This window comes from Bradysia coprophila, chromosome II (assembly GCF_014529535.1).
Source record: "Bradysia coprophila strain Holo2 chromosome II, BU_Bcop_v1, whole genome shotgun sequence".
Lineage (NCBI taxonomy): Eukaryota > Metazoa > Arthropoda > Insecta > Diptera > Sciaridae > Bradysia > Bradysia coprophila.
The window spans coordinates 3,709,339-3,730,465 of NC_050735.1; the positions used below are offsets into that span (position 1 = coordinate 3,709,339).

Sequence of the window (21,127 nt, forward strand, 5' to 3'; positions counted from 1 at the left end):
CAAATGTCTCACTGTCAAATTTTTCTGAGAATTTTATTGTGTCATTGCAAATTCACAATGACATTCTCTGAAAAAAATGACAGTGATACATTTGAGATGTCGTTCACTGTAGTATTAAATTTGCGTTTCCGAGATTTTCAAAAATTCAACTGTAAAATACTGTAAAAAAACCCTTTCATACAAAATAGAGTTATTCTATTATTCATTCAAAGCGAAAGAAAAGACTGCATTTCCTCTTTGTATAGCAATAGAAAATTTCTGCAACAGATAATCTTCGGAACGTGGCTCCCCTGATGCTCTCTTCATTAACGATCCCAACTTGTCAATAAATTTCTTTGTTTCTGGTCCCATGCAACCTAATGATTCAAAGGCAAGGGGGGTAAATAAATAGTTTTCTTTAAGACGCATATAATGATTATGCTTAAATCTCTCCGCTTTATCTGCAATAGACCCTGCTTTCTTAGAGGATTCACCGATGTATGAAGAAGCCAAAGTATCACGTATTGTTACATCCCATAAAAGTGATTTTCCATGACTCCATGGAACTATTGTCATACCATCAGGTCTTTTACCGTCGTCTCTAGAAATACCTTGTGAATTCATACATTGTTGTCAATTCTACGGGTGATCGAGAATAAATACAACAGTGAAACGGGCTGGATGCCCTAAATATTTGTGTTTATTTTCAAAGTAATTCGTAGTCGCATCGAAGAAGAATCGAAAGCATCTAAAATTTTCGACATGGCGACCGAGACAGGACGGTGCGGTTGCGGATTTGGAAAAGTTTGAACAAATCGGTGAAGAATTTAAGTCATACGTTAAGTGACGGTTGATACCTTCCGGAACAGTGGACTACGAAAGAAAGTACGAGTCAACGAAAAGAAATGTTTGCACTTCTGAGGAAAACGTATGGTCATTCTGTGAAATTTGTTCGAGTTGATGAAAATCGTTGATCACATGATTGTATCTGGCTGGTAAGAAAGATTGTCAATGGTGTTGAATCCTGGTATTGACAAGTTCACACGGATTGGGAATTCCTCTGTAAAGCCGTTGACGAGACGAATTGGTTTTCTGTATTGACATGGAATGACCCAAATGGGAATCCTCTGTAAAGTCATTGACACAGCGAACTGGTTCTTGTAACGACATGGAATGACCCAAAATTGTCTAAGATTGTCAATGGTCAGAAATCTTGCATTGACAAGCTTGGTTCGTATGCACAGTCATTTATTGGTTTATTGGAAAATTGTCAATGGTATCTAATCCAAGAGTTCTGGCATTTTCAGTTTGTTAAAAATCAGAATAAATACAACAGTGAAACGGGCTGGATGCCCTAAATATTTGTGTTTATTTTCAAAGTAATTCGTAGTCGCATCGAAGAAGAATCGAAAGCATCTAAAATTTTCGACAAGGTGGTTGCAAAATATTGGGAAATTCTGCAAAGGAAAATGCATGATCAAAAACATTATTGACAGAATCGTGTTTAGCAATAATCCCTATCTTTAATTTGCACGATAAACCATGCAAACCGTCCTTCTTAACCACAGCACCACAATTACACTTGTACTCTTCACAAAACTGGGATCCTAAACGAAGACCAACAGCAATTCTTGCAGCATTGTTATCTAATAGTAAACCTAGTTGAGTCAATGGGACAACCTGCAGCCACTTTGAAGATTCTTTGGTAGATGACGCAAGTAGTCTAGCACGAGTAACAGGTTCACTAGAATCTAACATCTCGCTAAAACTGCTCCTAATCACCGGTAGGTCCCAGTTTCGTTGCACCTTTCTCATTTCATCATTATCTGGAATAACATTGTTAGGAATGCAATCTACTGTGTTAGTAATTGCATCATCAATCATCCGTAGATTAAATCTACTCAAAATTTCATTCGACAAATCAGATGATGAATACACAGATGACAGATAGGCAGGCACTGCCAAGTCATCAACCTTCCGAATCCCCAACCCACCAAAAACTAAAGGAAGAGAAGCTTGATCCCAAGCAAAATCCGACAACCTAACGTTCGTAATCGTCTCAAGCGTAGAACGGAAAATATCGTCAACACTTTTCAAACGATCGCGCAGCAAAAAAGTCTTGCAAGGACGCAACAAATAATTAAACCTACAGCTCCCTAAAGACTTCCTAAAAATGCACAAAGCCGGATGCACATCCATTAATTTTAAACGGTCGCACATTATCCTCAACGATTCAACCTTAGAAGAAAAAACCCTCTCTAAACCTGACTCAAAAACCGGTGACCCTAATATCTCAAGAGAAGACTCATCAACTCTCCTGATACCCGGCAACAATGCTAATATATAGGCAGACATCCTAGCTTCGTCTTCACTTGAAGCATTAACAAAAAAAACTCACACTTCTTTGTGTTACACAAAAATCTAAAACTCTCCTAATATCGGCAAGTATCACTGATAATTTATAGAGTACTTTTGGCTATGATCACTTTTGCGTTGAAGTGCGTTGTATTCACCTAAAAATCAAAACCTCATTTTCTACGAGCGCCATTTTCAGCTGTGAGAAATTTGATGAGATGCGCCTTTATCGTAAACAAATCCAACGACTCGTAGACTTTCGATCATAAGCCATTAGGAGTAGACTAACTTACTTTAAGACGATGTCTCAAAATATTAACGAAAAATTCATTGTGATTATCGGGAGGATTACTCACCCAGCTTTGTATGTAGAAGCTGTTAGCTAGACGAAACGTTTTTTATTAAAAAAATCCAAAGACTTTTCCACATTTTCTTTGCTTAGTCTAGGAAAATATTTCAGAATGGTTGCTTTTGTGTCCTCGTAGTCAGTTACAATTCGATGCAATTTTGTTTCATTCGTACCAATTAGAATGTCATCACCACGGATTAAAATGAACTTCCGGTCTCCAGTTAGTTGTGCATCATCTAACATTTGCCCATTCTCGTTCTCCGTAAAATAACGGAATAAAAGTGGACCTTCAAAAAAAACGGAACGCTCTGGATCGGTGAAAATCAAATGTAGCGGCTCGTTGAAGAAGTCTATTGTTCGTGGATTCAATGTGAAATCGTATCGCACAAACTCGGTCTCATTGTCTTCCTGGAAATGTTTTGATCAATTCTCAGTGTATTAGTTGCGTGCCATATTCACTTACATACTTCTCCCCCATTAACGTGCCATCGAGTTGAACACATTCGTAAAAATCGTTTGTAGACTTCCGGTACATGATACGGTGTCCTACCGCTCGATGTATATACGGTAAATTATGAAGAGGAATAGGCTCCGGGAACGGTACACCAACACCCAAATCGAGGAGATAAAGTTCGTTAGGACTCAAGCGAACCACAACTAACACATGGTTGTTAGTAGTAGTAGATTCGCCGCAATGAACCGTACCGGATATGATAGACGAATCAAATCCGAGTGACTTTAGCAGCAAATCTAAAAAACTATTTTGGGTGATACAATTTCCACCTATTCCATTTAAACCGGCCACAATTATGGCTTTTTCATCCGGAACTTTTCGTTCACTTGCTGGGATCGAAGTCAATGTGATATTCTAAACAAATCGAAACAGCACGAATTAATCAACGGCAGGTTCTCTTTTCCATGTTGTAATAAAAAGAAGCTTAGCAAAAACGCAAGTACAATGTACCTGAAAGTAGATGTTGTGCGCATAATACGGAACTAACAGCTTAAGAAACTCCAATTTATTTCGCTGTATGACTTCCTTCCAATTGGCAAATTTAAGTTGATGAATTAGAAATTCATTCGCCTCGTCAATGGTTATCATAATATTGTTTCGTTTGCAAATTGTATTAATACAAATAGAATTAGAAAATAAAAACTCTTTCTACAGCACTACCTAATCTTAAGTGACAGAAAAAAACCGACAGACTGAAATAGAATTGCTGTATGTGGTTTCTTAAGTTAATAAGTAAAATGAAAAATAATTGATCACACACCCGTATAAGATTGAAGATACCCGCACGATTCAATAATGTTCCCTATAAGACTATAATGCGTGGTATAAAGTTGATTATGTCACCGAGTGATAAATGCTTCTTTAAGTGCTAGATATGTAAATTTTCACCCGAGCCTGTTGACCTTGTTTTACAGCAGCCCCAGCAAAAGTTTCACTTTTCATCACTGAGTTGAGAAAATAAAGTTTTGTCAACACTAAGTTCGCCGGTCAACGAACAAATGGGCCAGTAAATTTAATAAATGAAAGACAATCGATTATGCGTAGTCATACTCTCTGATTTCGAACACATCTACAAATTTTGAAATTAATCAATCATATCTTTTAATCATAAGACCTTGGCTCATGTACACCTATATATACGTTTTATAGGCGAATTTCATTGAGAAAAAAATTGCAAAACATACAGTGTCGCTATCTGCGTTAAAAAATAATTCATGGTTAAGCCAAGATTTAAGCGGTAGAACAATTTGAAATTGAATTATTGAAGAATATGATTTCATGTGGATTTTTATAGTTTTAGCAACAATGTACGTTGTGCGTATATAATTTGTAAACCTAATTACGTCTTAAGGTCTAGTATTTGAAAGAAAATCTATTACTTCATTAGTTTCAACATTACAATTTTTCTTAGATAAATGTATTAAAACAACGAAAGTGGACGAAGTCATCCCTCAAAGACAATGAAACTAGACGTTGTGCGCTATATTACGGAACTAAAACCAAAGCTTAAGCCCCATGATAGGGAAATGACAGGACAGTTTCCCGAAAATGTATGGAAAATTTTATCACAAAAATTCACCGAAATAATTCGAAGAAACTCACCTCTAATGCATTGTATTCGGGCAATATTTTACCGCTGAAGTGAACACAGCAAACATTTATTCTAGTACTTATAACAGCGGAGTGTCACAGTTGTGTCGAAATATTTTCTGTGTTTTTGTCGCGACAAAACAAAAAACTTTTGGTTTTTGCGTCGAGTAAAAAGTGTTTAGTGTTCAAATATGCCTTGGCGACCTAAAGAGACTATGCCCGAATACAATGGAAAGCATAATTTTTGTGATCAAATTTTCCATACATTTTCGGGAAACTGTCCTGTCATTTCCCTATGACGGGCCTTAAGAAAATCTAATTTATTTCACTCTATGATTGTTTAGAAATGTTGATGGAATAACGTTATCATATGTATGTACTAGTATCAACTCATAGTCAGTATTTACACATACTCCTACAAATGTGACTACAAAGTAGCAGGTTCACTTAAACTGTTAAACATAGTAAAAATGAATTACACTTCTTTTGTTGCATTTCCTTGAAACCGATGTTTCCATTCACTTTAAAATGCAATTGATACAATGTCGCCATCTGATTTCAAATAACAAAATCCATGCGATAAAAACAATTCGAAATGGCATGTTAAATAATAAATTGAAATTTTATTGAAGAATGTGTGTTCAGGCGAATAACATGTATAATGGGTACAGTTGTTGACTCAACTGTGTGCTTATCATTTTATTTGCATATTGTTCAATGTGTTAAGAACGTATAAGCACTTTTAATCTAATTTTGATAATTTGCTTGGTTACAACCTGATTTTTATCCGATTGTCTTTAAGTACTATTACTACTATTACTACTATTACTACTAAGTACCAAAGTTAGCAGCAAGACAATCTATTTGATCAGTTTTTACTCGATATGTACGAGCTTTATGTCTGCCTTATTACACATTCGAAATAATGTGAATTCTGAGACAAGAAATTGTCTGATGTTTTGTTATGTTTACAGCTTATTAAAGTCTGAGACTTAAGAGGGAATTTATTAGATTCTAGGTCTAACCTATATATGCCTTTCATCTACGCTGAATTCAATGCGAACTTGAGTCTTACACACAACAATACAGATCTAAGTGCGCATAATTCGACTGTTTGCTAAGGTTTTCCTTGTTTATGCACAACAGGCCCAATTCTCGGTTTTGCGTTTTTGTGATCATACTCGCAGCACATATTAAAGTGTTGCTGGTGTTGTATTTATATACGTAGAAAAGCTCAAACTCAGATCAAAGATCCTTTGTTTCCTACTCCCTAGCCTTACTTCCTCTATCAGAGAGAGTCCCGGTTTTCGATGAGAAGCCGTTAAAAGGCGCTTGTCATCTGAATATGGTAAATCCTCTCCCCACCTTGAAGTTCATACTACCCAAAGGTGCGAAACCTGAGGCTGGTGTAAAGTGAACAATTTCTAATACAAACCCGTCTCAAGTATCAGACCACAAGAATATAGGTACACTACTATCTCTTCTGTGGATGGTCACGTGATAACAATGTATATATCGGTGTCCGAATTCCTTTTTAGCTATTTAGCTCATTTTTATTGAAAATTTCTACAAATGCAATAATGAACCGCAAATTTGTTGCAATCTGCTTTCATCATGCGAAATCGCCCGACACCATTTAAATGGTTGAATGTAAAACATGCCAAAACCCATTCGAATGATCGACATTCTGAACGATTTAAAATTATTGGTTGCAAAGATGTCAATTGTTTCGAACACAACGAATTATTTTGGTTTTTTTGTAAATTTCACTTTTTATTGCTGTCAAAATATTGAGGTCATCCGACAGCGAAGAAAAAGTAATATTCCAACCACAAACCGATCTCATGAGAACGCAGATATAAATCAGAAAATGCCATTTTCTTATCAAAAAAAAAGCGCGAGGCCCATTATATTTTCTGTTTATTTTTCATAAACGATCCATAACACCGCAGAACACAATTCCTCATCTAACATTTTTGTCTCATCGAAATCACGACTGACCCAGATTCCATCAATATATAGGAGGACCAAACTCATCATCGACTTTTTACTTGTTATGTCGCACCTTTTCTGCATAATTCATTACACTTTGGCTCAAAGTGAAACATTTACCAACAGCGATGTGGTATGATGGTTAACACACTGCATAACATTTATTTTATGCTGTATGTACGAATGTACCTGTACACAGTACAATGTAATGTATAAATTATGGGAGTTACTGACTGATAAATGTTATATTGTTTAAAAGTCTCGCAGCTTCAGGTCATTTAAAATCTTAAGATTATTATCTAATTTATGAATATGTGAGACTCTAATAAGAGAAAATTATGTATACAACCATGTACATAGTACAACAGCCGAAAACCGAGATTGTGTTAAACGTTTTAACTGGATGCCACCATAAAATATTCTACTTATCTTTAAACGTAAAAATTTCAAATTACTTTTTTTTATTGGAACAAAATTTGATTAAAAACGATTCTGGAAGTTGTTTGGAAATTTCAGTTTTTTTTTCTTCATTTAATTCAGTGCGTGTTTACGAGCGAATGTCTTCACTTTTTTCCGTCAAACATTGTTATAGCAAATTGCTTTGATGAGAAATTTCCATTTTCTTATTTCTGTCTACATGAGAGCAGTATTTTAAATATATACCACGTACATGTATGTAATGTATGGTAAAATAGAAAGTATTTAGAACAATAACTATTTTGAATATATAAACTAGATAGATGAATATCGGGAAAAAAAAAGTTATTTCCACGACATGGAATTTTTAAGATGGGAAAAGCAGCTACACACTTTTAGTTTGGCGACAAATGTCTAACAAAAAAACGTTACTTGCAACATGTCTCACGGAAATGATTCACTATTGATCGAGAGCCCATATGCATATCAGTCAGGGTCTATTTTAAGGGAATTAAATTCTTCAAAATTCTCAAATTTTACAATCGATTTTCGCCTAAGGTTGATTATCAAAATACCTTTTCATGCTTCATACGAGAGCCGAGAGTAGAAATGTCAATTTTGACATTTCTTCACTTTCGGCTCTCGTATGAAGCATGAAAAACATAATACGTCACGCGAAAATGAAATGTCCTGGTGACGTAAATAACTATTTGTTTTAAAGTCGCAGAATGTAAAAATTACTAACGTTTTTGCGGTGGAAGAATTATAAGAAGTTACATTTTCAACAATTTCAATCCAATCTACGTTATTCATTCCACATGCGATTTACACGTTACAAACGTAAATGTCGTAACGTTGGTACTGCATGTGGAATGAATAGCGTCGATTGGATTGTAGTTGTGATTTCTTATAATTCAGAGACTGTACAAAATTTGAGATTTTTTATAATCTTTAGGAATTCACTCTTCCGCACACATACCATTAAGGCTTGATTTCCACTTACCAGGGCCTATTTTTGAAACTAAGTTCTAAAAGTTCTGAAAAATTCCTAAAATTCTTAGAAGTTCCAAAAGTTCTTAAAGTTCTTAAAATTCTGAAAAATTTCTAAAGTTCTTAAAGTTCTTAAAATATCTTAAAAAAGTTCTCTAAAATCGGCCCTGCCACTTACAAAAACTCTATTTTGCCTCCGTTTAGCTAACCCACGCCTCTATTGTATTATTTAAAGAGAAAACGGAGTGCTTTTTTCGTAAGTGTAAATCCTATTTGTTTCTTTCATTACTCTCTTTTTCGATGTTATTCCAAATTCCTTAAAATTTGACCTGATATCAGTCCCTCATAGGGCCACGGTATGAACTCGAATTCATGTAACCCAATACTTTTGTTCCACGACTTTTATTTGAGCTCTGGGCTTTTTTAACTTGTCTGGTACAATAGATCTGCCAATGAAAATTTATATTTTTCATTTTGACACCAATTTGGTTTTTCATGATGTGTGATGGCTGAGTTAAGGTTTTTCATATTTTTCTATAAATCTTTTCAAAATAATTTGATCAAATAGAACTCTGTCGATAAATTGTACTGACGACGGAACGCTTGTCGTCTGGTCCAAGGTTAAATGTTAAATCCTAAGTGAATTGAATGAAAATAATTGATTTAACCAATTGCCATTCTTTGGTTTCCAGGTAATGCCGATATAAGTGATTGAACCATTGATACATGTCTTCGAGAGATATCACGTGGTGAGTTTCCGCCTTTCAGTAATAAATTTGAATTTTTATTTAGAATGTGATAGCCTATAGATTTTGACTCTAAGATTTAATTCTGCACTGTGAGTGAAATCCGTAATTTTATCGTAAATTATTTTCAAATCAATGAAGCCTATACGAGGCGAAAATGACGCGAGAAAATCTTGTTCCATCTATTTCCATTGGTGTCCTATTTCCGTCTATTGACACAATAGCAAATACCACATTTTTCAGTATTTACCCGAGTAGTTTCTCCCTCGATCCTACATTATGAAGGCATAACTTTACATCCTGGTTATATATACGTCAAATGGAAATGAGTTGATTACTGAAATGCCATTGGTCCGTAAATGGTAGAGGTGGCGCAAAACCAAAGTCATCAGAGGTCACCGTTGTACCTCTATGCACCTAACTAGAGGACCGTTAAAAACGCGGTGTAGAAAGGTAAACATTGATAATGTTACTTATGCATGGCGGAATTTCGTATCGTTGTTTCGTTGTACGTGAGATCCATTGTGTATGACTAACCGTCTATATCTCATAACATTCGTACGTGCCCAGTTTTCATTATTAGAAAAATAAAAAGTAAAACTTTTCCAGTGCCGAAAAAATCGGCACTGTGTATACATATCCGAAGCAGCTCTCAGACTAATCACTGCTGATGCGGCGCAATGTTCTTAAAGAGCTTTAAAAAATTTGCATCGCACTCGTTGCGATATTCTATACGCGATAAATCGTCTGTACTTTATTCTAACTATAATAGCACCTTTTATCGATAAAAACTCACAGAGAGATGAATTGAAGGCGTTCGGAATAATGTTTCAAAAATTGCATTCTAATAGAAGAACTCTTTTTACCTGCATAAATGTGTACATTACCCAGTCTTGAGTGTGTGATGTTTTTTTGTTTTGTTTTTTAAATTATAACCAGCCACATGTAGTCGAACAGAAATAAAACGTAATAAAATATAACGTAACAGGTATATGTTTTGTTGCATAACGGCATATATATACGTTTGGTAGCGTTCGGTTTGCGTTTTACTGGCGGAAACAACCTCAGCTGAGTTCAGTATTACATATAGTGATAGAGATACGTACAAACAAAAAACGACGAACAGAAACCTTAACCGCTTCTTAAACAACAGAAAAATTATTTAATTACATTTATAGAATATAAAGTATAAATCGGCATACGAATGGACACGTAGCTTAATATATCTTTTCAGAGAAAAACAAATTAACGCCACACACTGCATGTATGTATGATAGGGAGAGACCTCTTTGGATAAATATCAATTTTTAATGGAGATTTCAAACGTTCACAATATTATTATAATGCGTTTGATATCTCACTCATCAAAATTGATCGAAGAATTATTATTTTTTGATATAATTTGGTACGTTGATAGGCATCTGTTGTAACCTCCTTTTTTTGATTGATAAATTGCTGGTGTAATTATACATCACCTCCTACCACGCTCATCATCATCATCATTGGGATTGATTAAATTGTTTGATGTTTAAAAGAAAAAGTACAAATAATGCGTGTAAAGCATATTAGGTGATGCCTGCAGCTTCTTCTTGAAGAAACGGCCAGTCATCTGTTGTCGACAACGACGACATGAAGAAAAGATGAACGCTGGTTTTATTGTTCTTTTGGGCCTGATACATTTTTTTGAGAATTTTTCCGGTTTCGGAGAAGTGGATCAAGTACCTAACGATTTACATAACACTAGTTTTCAAGTTTGGCACCAGGTTCACGCAGTGCTGCTGTACTTTCGTCTATTAATCAAGTGAAGAGGCTGGTGTCAATTTGAAAAGAATGTATTGCTATTTCGCACGAGTACCACTGCCCTTACATTGGCAGTAATCAGATCTTTGTTTCGAGTCTCTCTGTTTGTGTTTTGAGGTTCCCAGGAATCAGGCTTGGCCAAGTTCAAGAGTACTGGGAATCAATGCATTAGTTATTGCTTCCACGTTGCCATAAAAGGATTTTCCTGGTCCGAAATGTAGTCCTTAGCATATAGCAGTTTTATGATGATGAGGTGCCCAGATCGCAAGATACACGATTTTCATGCAATATACAAAGGATCAACTAGTGCATGGAATACTACTTCTAACTATCCTCGTTGGATCAGGAACGAAGTGGTAGCGGAGTTCTTGATGCAGTTTCCTACCCCTAAAAATAGAGACCAATCAATTGAGGGACAAGTCACTATATAGTCGAACGTTTAAAATTTTTGTCATTACCCGCTATCCACCGGTTTTATTACAAAAAGAAATTGCAAACGAAATGTGGAAACGCCTTGTATAAAAAATGATATTAAAACAAATGAAGTAAAAGATTTTGCAGAACAGTAAATCAAATGTTCAATGATAAATAGCTATATGCGTGTCTGTTGTAACGTATACTGTAACAAACGATTCAAAGTTTACTTTATAATCCAAAAAAAATCAATTCTTTACAGAAATGCCGTAAATTTGGCCTCGATCCTCCAACAGGAATCCCAACAACACGGTGAGACAACAAACGTTTAAAATTCCATCGACCAAATCAACCAATTTCCCCAAAAATTCTCCCACATTCTAGGTATCGTTCAATCAACAATGTGTAGAAGATGGTTCATCTTCGCACAAATATTTCTTTTGCTTCGATTAACCCAACCGATGCCCGGTAGCAGTAACAATTACAAAATCAGTCCGAAACCCTGTTCCGGCAATTCATATGAAGGCACATGCATGTTCGTTTGGGAATGCATCAAATCTGAGGGACAACATATTGGCATGTGCGTTGATTCATTCATGTTTGGATCGTGCTGTGCACATAATTTAACCGAAAATGTTATACTAACGCAGACGATTGTCTATAAACCAACGAAACCGTTCAATTCACATAAAAACAGACCGTCACCAGTTCATTCCTATAAGCCAAGTTTAAGGTGGGTCGATTAGTCTTCACTTAGTTCTTCGGTCTTTGCGAACGAAAGTTTTATCTTTCAGTGGAACCACCACAATACATAGGCCTCATGGTGCAGGAACGATTGTTGTACGACCGTCTGGAATTCAAACACAGAGACCGTATACGAGTAGGCCAAGTACAACGAATGCTGTAACGACGGTAGTCAAAATTCCTAGTCTTTCGGATAATTCCATTAGTGATTTAGATACAGCGGCTAGTATATCAACTGGTTGTACGTAAAACATTGTTTCATTCTTCAAACCGATTTTAAGAAAATGAACGTAACATTCTAGCGGTTTGGAACACTCCAACTCAGACGGTGCAATGGCACATGACAACACAACCGAATTTCATTACAAAACCAAAGCCTACACACATAGACAAAATATCGACATACTGGACGAAGCCTAAACCGACAAAGAAGCCCATTGCTATCGAACAATCGACAGGATTTCAGACTCTAGACGACCCTCCCAGCGCACAGGATGTAATCATAACGAAACCAAAGCCACAGGTAAGAGTTTGACTACGTTCGATTGACAGGACATTTTTGTAAAATAAATCCGATTCAGTCAACCTACAAGCCAACAAAACCACTGACGACAACAACAACGACAACCTCAAGGCCAACCACTACAAGAACTACAACATTGGCAACCGCAACTACCTCATCGACAACGACCACTGCAATTTCATCTACGGCATTGGTTGAAAACAATGATATACCTGAGACAACCAAACGGGACACTTTGTCAGCAGCTAAAAATACTGGTAAAGCAAAGTCTTCCATACAGTTTAGTTGTAGCTTCCTTAAGAAGTGGATGCTCATACACGGCTGCTAGGAATTTCGCGCCCCGTCATTCACAATAATTGACAAAATGACACATTTTGTATAAGGAAAATGTCACTTTGTGGGTCACTGTGAATGACGCGGCGCGAAATTCCTCAACACCTCATACACTCGAAAGAAAAGTTAGCCCCGATGATCCGAATTTCCCATTTATTTTGTTGTAGAATGTGGATTGTCATCGGTCAGTGGTCGTCCCGAGACTCGAATCGTTGGCGGTAAAAATGCTCCTTTCGGCCGGTGGCCATGGTGAGAAAATTAATTTCTTTCTCGTGAAGACTCGACTAAAGATCAAACATTTTTTACACATTTTGCAGGCAGGTATCGGTGAGGAGAACGTCATTTTTTGGATTCTCTAGCACACATCGATGCGGTGGAGCTGTTATTAATGCGAATTGGATTGCAACTGCTGGACATTGTGTTGATGAGTAAAATATCTTTTTTTTTTAATAAAAAAATCTTCGTTTCCTTCGACCAAACCATTTTCCAACTTGGGATCAAAAAATCTTTCATTTCCACCCGAAAATAATAAATAACATTTGCACGCATTCCAGCCTCCTCACATCACAGATCCGTATCAGAGTCGGTGAATATGATTTTTCCCACGTACAAGAACAACTTCCATACATTGAAAGAGCGGTGGAACGCAAGGTCGTCCATCCCAAATACAATTTCTTTACATACGAATATGATTTGGCCTTGGTAAAATTGGACTCACCGTTGGAATTTGCACCGCATATAAGTCCCATTTGTCTACCCGCCCATGACGATTTGTTGATTGGGGAAAATGCAACTGTTACTGGTTGGGGCAGATTGAGTGAGGGCGGTACATTGCCGTCAGTATTACAAGAGGTTAAATTACAACGAAAAAAAAATTTAAAAACAAACAAAAAATTGAAACTTTTCATTTCAAGGTTCTCGTGCCCATCGTTAGTAATGATAAATGTAAAACGATGTTCCTACGTGCGGGACGAAATGAATACATTCCAGAGATATTCCTGTGTGCGGGACACGAAACTGGCGGCCAGGATTCTTGTAAGAAACTAATCCCAGTTCTGAATGTTTGTCATCAATTAACCTTTCGCTTCTGATTTTTTTTTTTTCGCAGGCCAAGGCGACTCAGGCGGACCGTTACAGGTAATTAAAAAAATTAACTGACAAGCTTACTGTTCTATCAATCTTTAGGGATACGGTTTTTCCGTTGACAAATTTCTGTTCCAGTGATTGATAGCAGAGCTTTTTTTTGAGCAAATATTTTCTTGAAATATCTCGACCTTCATTTCGCAAGAAATTTCGAGAAAATACTTTCTCAAATATTTTTGGTCAAAACTAGACTCTGATTGGTAGTAGATGCTTCGAAACTAGTGTGGCGGCGCCAGTCTCCAGACATGTTTTCATACTTTCGAACGACATTTTGTCTTATTCTTTCATCGATTAAAATTCATATACAAGACAAGGTTGTCGCAATGGAATACTTCCACGGAATCCGTAGTGGCATCTTTGTCTAGTATGTGAATTTTAATGTAAGAGAGAGATAGAGTGAGATAGAATATTGGAAAATTGGTACTTAGGTTCCAAATCGAAGTCGTACACATATTGTTCTTTCATTCATAAAAATTGAAAGAACAATAGGTGCCCGACTACATGTCTAGAGACTGGTGCGCTAAACAGTTAATTTTAAACTTAATTTTTTACTGTTTAATCTAGGTAAAAGGCAAAGACGGTCACTTCTTCTTGGCTGGAATAATTTCATGGGGTATTGGATGCGCTGAAGCTAATTTACCTGGCGTTTGCACTCGAATATCAAAATTCACTCCTTGGATATTGGAAAATGTTGGATAAAACTGAGTTTTGTTAAAAAAAAAATTGAAAAATTTGAAAATTATGTTCCTTTGAATGCGAGAGAAAGATTTCTCTACGCAGTTTTTCTTTGCAAAAGTTGTTTGTTTTCTCTTCATAATAGTAGAGTGGCATTTCGTTGCTAGTGTTCCTGTACTGTCACATCCACAAAAGATCATAAGTTTTTGCTCTGTTGATAATAATGATAGGTGTCCGAAGAAACGGTTTGTTAACATTGCAAGCCTGATTTTGTATCAACGCTCAAAATTTTGTTTCACAAAAAGTACATTTCGTACCTAGGACTAAAAGTCTTTTTTAGCGTGTGAGAAGTTTCCAGGCATAACCGTCGGCTTCGCCTCGGATCAACAAAATTCACACGATAACTCTACTTATCAACTTTTTATCCCTTGGTGCATTTTGCATGAAAAAGTTGTTTGACTCGTGACCATCAGGAACACACCGTTGCCTTTACTCCAAAAGGTAACACTTGCTTTTTGAGTAATGAGTAAATATTCACGTCATCAAAGCAGTTTGTTATTTTACGAAATGCCCAAAATGCTGTAGCGGCACCAGTCTCTGGGCATGTACCAGTTAGTGGGGCACCTATTGTTACTTGATTGATAAACTACTGGTACATATCCGGAGGCTGATGCCCACACCCTCCAGTATTTGCGTCACAAAATATATTTCTATTGACCTTTCAACGGCTTGTCTTCTGTTATGGACAATGCTGACAAAAACTGATGTACACTGCCCTGTTTGTTCTTTGTTACTTTGTACATAAATAGTTCTTTTGTATTTTGTAAACGAATAATTAATTTAAAAAAAGTAAATTTATTTTAAATAATTTTGTAATTTAAATTATAATTAATTAATTTCAACATATCTTAATGTAAAAAGAAAATATTTCTTGCCGGTAGAAGATGCATGTTCTCATCATCTTTTTTCTTTACTTTGTTTTATAATAAATGAATCTCTTCTATGCCCCTTTTTTAATAAAGAAAATTATATAATTGAACAAATATCAATTTTACTTAATTGTCCGCTCTGGAGTGACAGCTCATATATTTTTTAATGGTGGATATCTGAAGACAGAAGTTGACGAGCCCATTAAATTATACCTTCTCGTTGCATGTGTCATAAAGAGGACATAAACATTTAACAAAAACGAATTCAATTGAAGGCTTCAATTTGAAGCCAGTAAATTCTTTGAAACGTCTAACTCTATGATTTTTTTATTTCTTGGATCTTTAACGAAAATCGAGTTTTTCTGTATTATTTTCCGTTTCAATTCCCCAAAATGTTGATTACTTCAGCCATTAAAATAGGATGTGAAGACAATATAGCCCAAAACAGCTTACAGTTTCTACTCACAAAAAGAAAAGCGAAAATTGTACCGAAAAAATTCTAGAAAAAAATTATCAAACAAATTTTGCGTTCACCCAAAACGCTCATAGCTCCCAAATGGCTGATTTTTGGAGAAAACCATAAAACACACGTCGACTAGAATGTGAAACTATGTAACTTTGTCTTTTAAACAAACTTTATATCTGCCATATTTTCCGAGTTATGGCTGACATAGCTCGCACTTAAAACGCTTATAGCTCCCAAATGGGAGATTTTTGGCGAAAACCCTGAAGCACGTGTCGACTAAAATCTGAAACTATAAATTTGTCTTTTAAATAAACTTTCCATATGTCATATTTTCCGAGTTTATGTCATACAGCTCAATAGCTTAAAACGCGTATAGCTCCAAAATTATAAGCTTTTATGAAAATTCCTTCAAATTAGTTTCTTAGAATTACGTCCTTGACATAACCTGTAAATTTCAGCCAAATCCACCGAGTAATTCAAAAGTTTCGTTGTAACAAACACACAACAAAGGTTGTAAGTTCATCGATTTCAAAACGTATGAAAATGGATTTTTTCATAGAGTTATAACTCTATGTCCCCGCCAAGTATGCAGCCTTCATTCAAGACTGATCTTCAAAGACAGCAAACCTTCGTGGTGAGTTATAGCTCGAAGAAAATTTGAAATTTTCGAAATTATGACTTCTTCAAAATAGGCAGATTCAGTAGACAATGAATGGCATATTGTCGAAATGTTTTAAGGGTTCCAAAAAGGTGCACATAGTGGTTTTTCATGGTGCACTCTGCTTTTCTTGGACATTTTGCAGCGTAACTTAAAGCTTTTCACGTAAAATTAAACGGCACGAAAAATTAGGAGGGCGTATTCCTAATTTTTCTAAAAGTAGGGGGCTTTTTGGTATATGATAAAATGGGCCATCCAAAATTTGACGCTTGTTAATTCAGTACTAATACTAGGAGCAGTGCTATGCGTACGTATTTGACGATCACAGTAAACATCAATGGATTTTTATCGATATATAGTAGTGCATGTAGCCTTTAGTGCCACATATAACTATTGTTATTCTTATGTTAGTTGTGACTATTGGATGTAATAGCATGAACTGCTGCGTATTCAGATTCGATAAGTGGGCGTGACGAAAACTTCACAGAGAAAAATGTCGTTTGTGTTCCATTTTATTGGAAAACCACAGTAGGACTTCACATTTTGATATTAAATCGATATAGCTGATTTTTTTCCGCTGGTCAACCCTCTGCAATGTTTGTTTGTTGATTTGAGTTGAGCAGAGTTTCTCAAACTTATTTTGTCACCTAATTCGATTTTTTCAGATAGTTTTTTTTGCTAGAGAGAGTATCATGGCCCTACGTTGGTGAAGGGCCGTGACGCAAGTCCGTTCACACTGAAAAATTTGACAAAAATTTTTTTCCGCAGGACTGAGGAACATATATACACGAACTTTTTGACTTTTCCCCACTTGATCCTACTACCCCCAAAGTATTTTATTCGTAATCTGGGCGTCCATACGAGTTCAACGAGCTATCACACGCCTCATAAGGTTAAAATTTGGCCGAGATATTAAATTTCAAAACTTGGAAATTTGTATGAAGAAATTCATTTTCATACATTTTGAAATTGATGAATTTTACCAACCTTTGTCACTTTGTCACTCTGTCACTTTGTCACTCTGTTAACTGAAACTTTTGAATTTACCGGCGGATTTGGCTGAAATTTTCAGGGTATGTTAAGGACGTAATTCTAAGAAACTAATTTGAAGGAAATTTTATAAAAGCTTATAATTTCGTAGCTATGAGCGTGTTAACTTATTGAGCTATGGGACCTATAACTCGGAAAATATGGCAGATAGAAAGTTCGTTTAAAGGACAATTTTATAGAGTTTCACATTCTAGTAGACACGTGTTTCATGATTTTCCTAAAAAGTCACGTATTTGGAAGCTATGGGCGTATTAAGTGCAAGCTATGTCAGAGATATCACAGGAAAATATGTCAGATGTAAACCTCGTGTAAAAGACAAAGTTATAGAGTTTTAGATTCTAGTCGATACGTGTTTCATGGTTTTCCTAAAAAGTCGTCTATTTGGGAGCTATGAGCGTTTTAAGTGCGAGCTATGTCAGCCATAACTCGGAAAATACAGCAGATGGAAACTTCGTGTAAAAGACAAAGTTATAGAGTTTTAGATTCTAGTCGATGCGTGCTTCATGGTTTCCCTAAAAAGTCGCTTATTTTGGAGATATGGGCGTTTTAAGTGCGAGCTATGTCAGCCATAACTCGGAAAATATGGCAGATGGAAGCCTCGTGTAAAAAAAAAATTATAGAGTTTCACATTCTCGTCGACACGTGTTTCATGGTTTTACTAAAAAGTCGACTATTTGGGAGCTATGAGCGTTTTAAGCGCGTCAAATTTTCGATTTTCGTCAAATTTTCGATATTCGTCAATTTTTAGATTTTATTCAAATTTTCGATTTTTATCAAAGTTTTGATTTTCGTCAAATTTTCAAATTCCGTCAAAATTTTCGAATTTTGTCAAATTTTCGATTTTCGTCAAATGAAAGCTGGAAGGTTCAAATCAAAGAGAAAGTTATACAGTTTTGTAAGAAGAATATTTTCGTTAAAACTGCACAATATGATTGTCTATTATCTGCGACCAAATTCTAAAAAATCACAACTCACAAAAGAGCTGATATCGCCCAAAACCACTTACAGTGGAGGTGTGACGCAAGTCCTGTTATCCACTTACAAAAGAACTGATATCGGTGTAGGTGACGCTAACAGATTCTACACGCAAAAAGGTATGCGTCACAAATGGCAGCTGATGAGGAAAGTACACGAAAGTTTTATCAACAACAATCTTACCAGAAAAATTTTAGGAAGAAAATTATAACACTGTGGCAGGTGGCTGAACGTGCGATTAGCATCCTTATAATACTGACACTATTTCTTTGAAAAACATGATACTTAAATAAAGTTGAATTAAGCGAAATGATATATTTATCGCCACCGTTTACAAACATGATCGTCACCACAGCCAAAAAGTACGTGCCCAGAAGATATAGGAAGGAATTCAAATGAATGAGTTGGATTTTACTATATTTTTCGATCAAAGAGAAGTGACAGGCACACATAGCTTAAGAGAAATTTTAATAGGAAGGAATACATTCCGTGCTGGTGCTGGTGCGAAGAGAGCAACCGTCTGTACTGCTGCACAATGAGGTTAAGGAAAATTAAAGTCCCGGAGCAGCTAAGGAGCTTCTAAAATAATTGGATGAAACGAGGAAGAAAAAGTTGACTCAAACAGTTGAAAGCATGGACATGCAGATCGCGCAGAATAGCATGAGCTTTGATTCGAAAAAAAAAACGAAAATGAAACCGAATAGAATCGCACGAAAATTGGTACAAACGTTAAAAGCTCCGCACGACAGAGATTTCCTGAGCCGGATAACCAAAAAAATCGTGATTTCCGAAAAAAGACACCAAAGAGTAGCGAAATCTCTAGTTCTGAAGAATTCTGGACCCAGATGCAGAACATAGCTTGCAGGCTTCTTCACGAACATAATCAAGACGAACATCCCACCACGAGCGTTCAAAATAACAAAAGTAATGGCGCTTCTAAAACCGAACAAGAACGAAGAAAAACCAGAAACGCTAAAATTAATGGAACGTGTCCTGTACAACCGAATGGAAATTGAAAAAATCCTGCTAGATGACCAAGGTGGTTTCCGTACCGGACATAGATGCGATGACCAGGTCCTTTCACTCACCAATTACATCGAAACTGCACACGCAAATTTCGCAAGTTTTTGTACGCCGATGACAAAGCATATGCGTTCCACCACAAAAAAATTCCAAGAATTGAACAAAACATTGAACGAAGACATGGTAAATTACGTTTAATACTGCCGGAAGTGGAGATTAATTCCAAACGCATCGAAAACCGTCGCATCGGCCTTTCACCTGAACAACCGCGCAGACTCCTTAGAGCTAAGAATCTGGTTAAACGTCTCGTGTCTAACACATGAATTCAATCCAGCCTATTTGGGAGTCTTGCTCGACCGTTCGCTAACTTTGAAACAAGAAGAAAATCAGCACAAGAAAAAACTTGCTGAACAAACTAACCGGCACCACTTGGGGTGTATCCGCGTCGTGCCAAAAAACAATGAATACGATGAATACTGCTGCTCCTCGTGGATAAACAGCGCACACACACAAAAAGTAGACACACAACTCAACGAAGCCATTGAATCGTAACTGGTACGGTCGGATCCAAACCTCTGCCATGGCTCTACGCTCTCTGTGATAAAGCATCACCAGAAGTAAGAAGGCAACACGCTTTTCTAGAGAATACCAAAAAGCCCTGTCGATTCCCAGCATACCTCTCGGCTGTAATTCCGGAAACCGTCTATCGCCACAGCAACGCAAGTACACGAACACATCTTCGACACCAAAGATTCATGGAAAGTGACATGGGAAGACTCTGGTATGCAAATAGTATTTTTCGTCTTCGCCTCGTTAGGACAAGCTTAAGACGTGTCCCGAAAAAATTCTGCTTTCGTCACAAGTCACGAAGTACGTTTTCTGTGCCGTAAGGATCATAATGAGACGAAAAGCAAAACAAAAACATTACAACAATAAATTAAGATTGGCTCACCTAGTTTGTGTATATTACGTAGGTGGAAGCACGGGGTTTCAGGGGGGTTCGAACATTTAGTTTTTTCATGTTGCAGATATTGCAGTGTCAAATTCTGTCCAAGATGTGACATATTTGCAAGGTATTGGCCTTTTTCACAAAGTATAATCAGCGTAGCCTTCGTAAAAAGAATCTTGAATCTGACAAGAGCACGTGTGCCAACGTGTAAAAAACAAATGTTCAAAACCCCCTGCTGAACCGTGGCGATCCTCTTGTCAAACGGACAGTACATAAACAAATTCCATCATTTATTTCAGCTTTTCTTAGCAATCACTTTTTGATCGTAGGTGCAGTGACGAAATACGTCGAATTATGATTCTAAGGCCCAGAAACTCACACTGGTGCAATTTAAACAGAATTCGTACGGGCGAATAGTCGTAGTATTATAAGAGTACTATTCGTCCGTACGGGCGTATAGTGTCAGTATTATAAGAATATTACTCGCCCGTACGGACGAATAGTGTTAGTATT

General features: G+C 36.4%; 2 protein-coding genes across 4 annotated transcripts in view; one reads left to right on the plus strand and one right to left on the minus strand.

Annotated features, from left to right (window-relative positions):
* Nucleotides 1-14,920, plus strand: part of LOC119066742 (serine proteinase stubble) — a 38,193-nt gene extending 23,273 nt beyond the window's left edge. For 2 of the 3 annotated variants that reach the window (XM_037169369.1, XM_037169378.1), the window contains exons 2-13: nt 8,879-8,935; nt 11,409-11,458; nt 11,531-11,879; nt 11,941-12,131; nt 12,193-12,413; nt 12,472-12,670; nt 12,914-12,995; nt 13,064-13,174; nt 13,301-13,598; nt 13,661-13,781; nt 13,855-13,883; nt 14,454-14,920. In XM_037169369.1, coding sequence (XP_037025264.1) covers nt 11,548-11,879; nt 11,941-12,131; nt 12,193-12,413; nt 12,472-12,670; nt 12,914-12,995; nt 13,064-13,174; nt 13,301-13,598; nt 13,661-13,781; nt 13,855-13,883; nt 14,454-14,588 — 1,719 coding nt within the window. In that variant the 5' untranslated portion in view covers nt 8,879-8,935; nt 11,409-11,458; nt 11,531-11,547 and the 3' untranslated portion in view covers nt 14,589-14,920. The remainder of the gene's footprint in view (nt 1-8,878; nt 8,936-11,408; nt 11,459-11,530; nt 11,880-11,940; nt 12,132-12,192; nt 12,414-12,471; nt 12,671-12,913; nt 12,996-13,063; nt 13,175-13,300; nt 13,599-13,660; nt 13,782-13,854; nt 13,884-14,453) is intronic. The other variant, XM_037169386.1, reaches the window with a different exon arrangement.
* Nucleotides 2,715-4,094, minus strand: LOC119067116. Its single transcript, XM_037169894.1, has 3 exons — nt 3,648-4,094; nt 3,147-3,551; nt 2,715-3,091 (listed from the first exon to the last, which is right to left on the minus strand). The coding sequence occupies exons 1-3, from the start codon at nt 3,783-3,785 to the stop codon at nt 2,717-2,719; spliced, it is 918 nt and encodes a 305-aa protein (XP_037025789.1). The 5' UTR covers nt 3,786-4,094; the 3' UTR covers nt 2,715-2,716.
* Nucleotides 14,921-21,127: the final 6,207 nt, after the last annotated feature.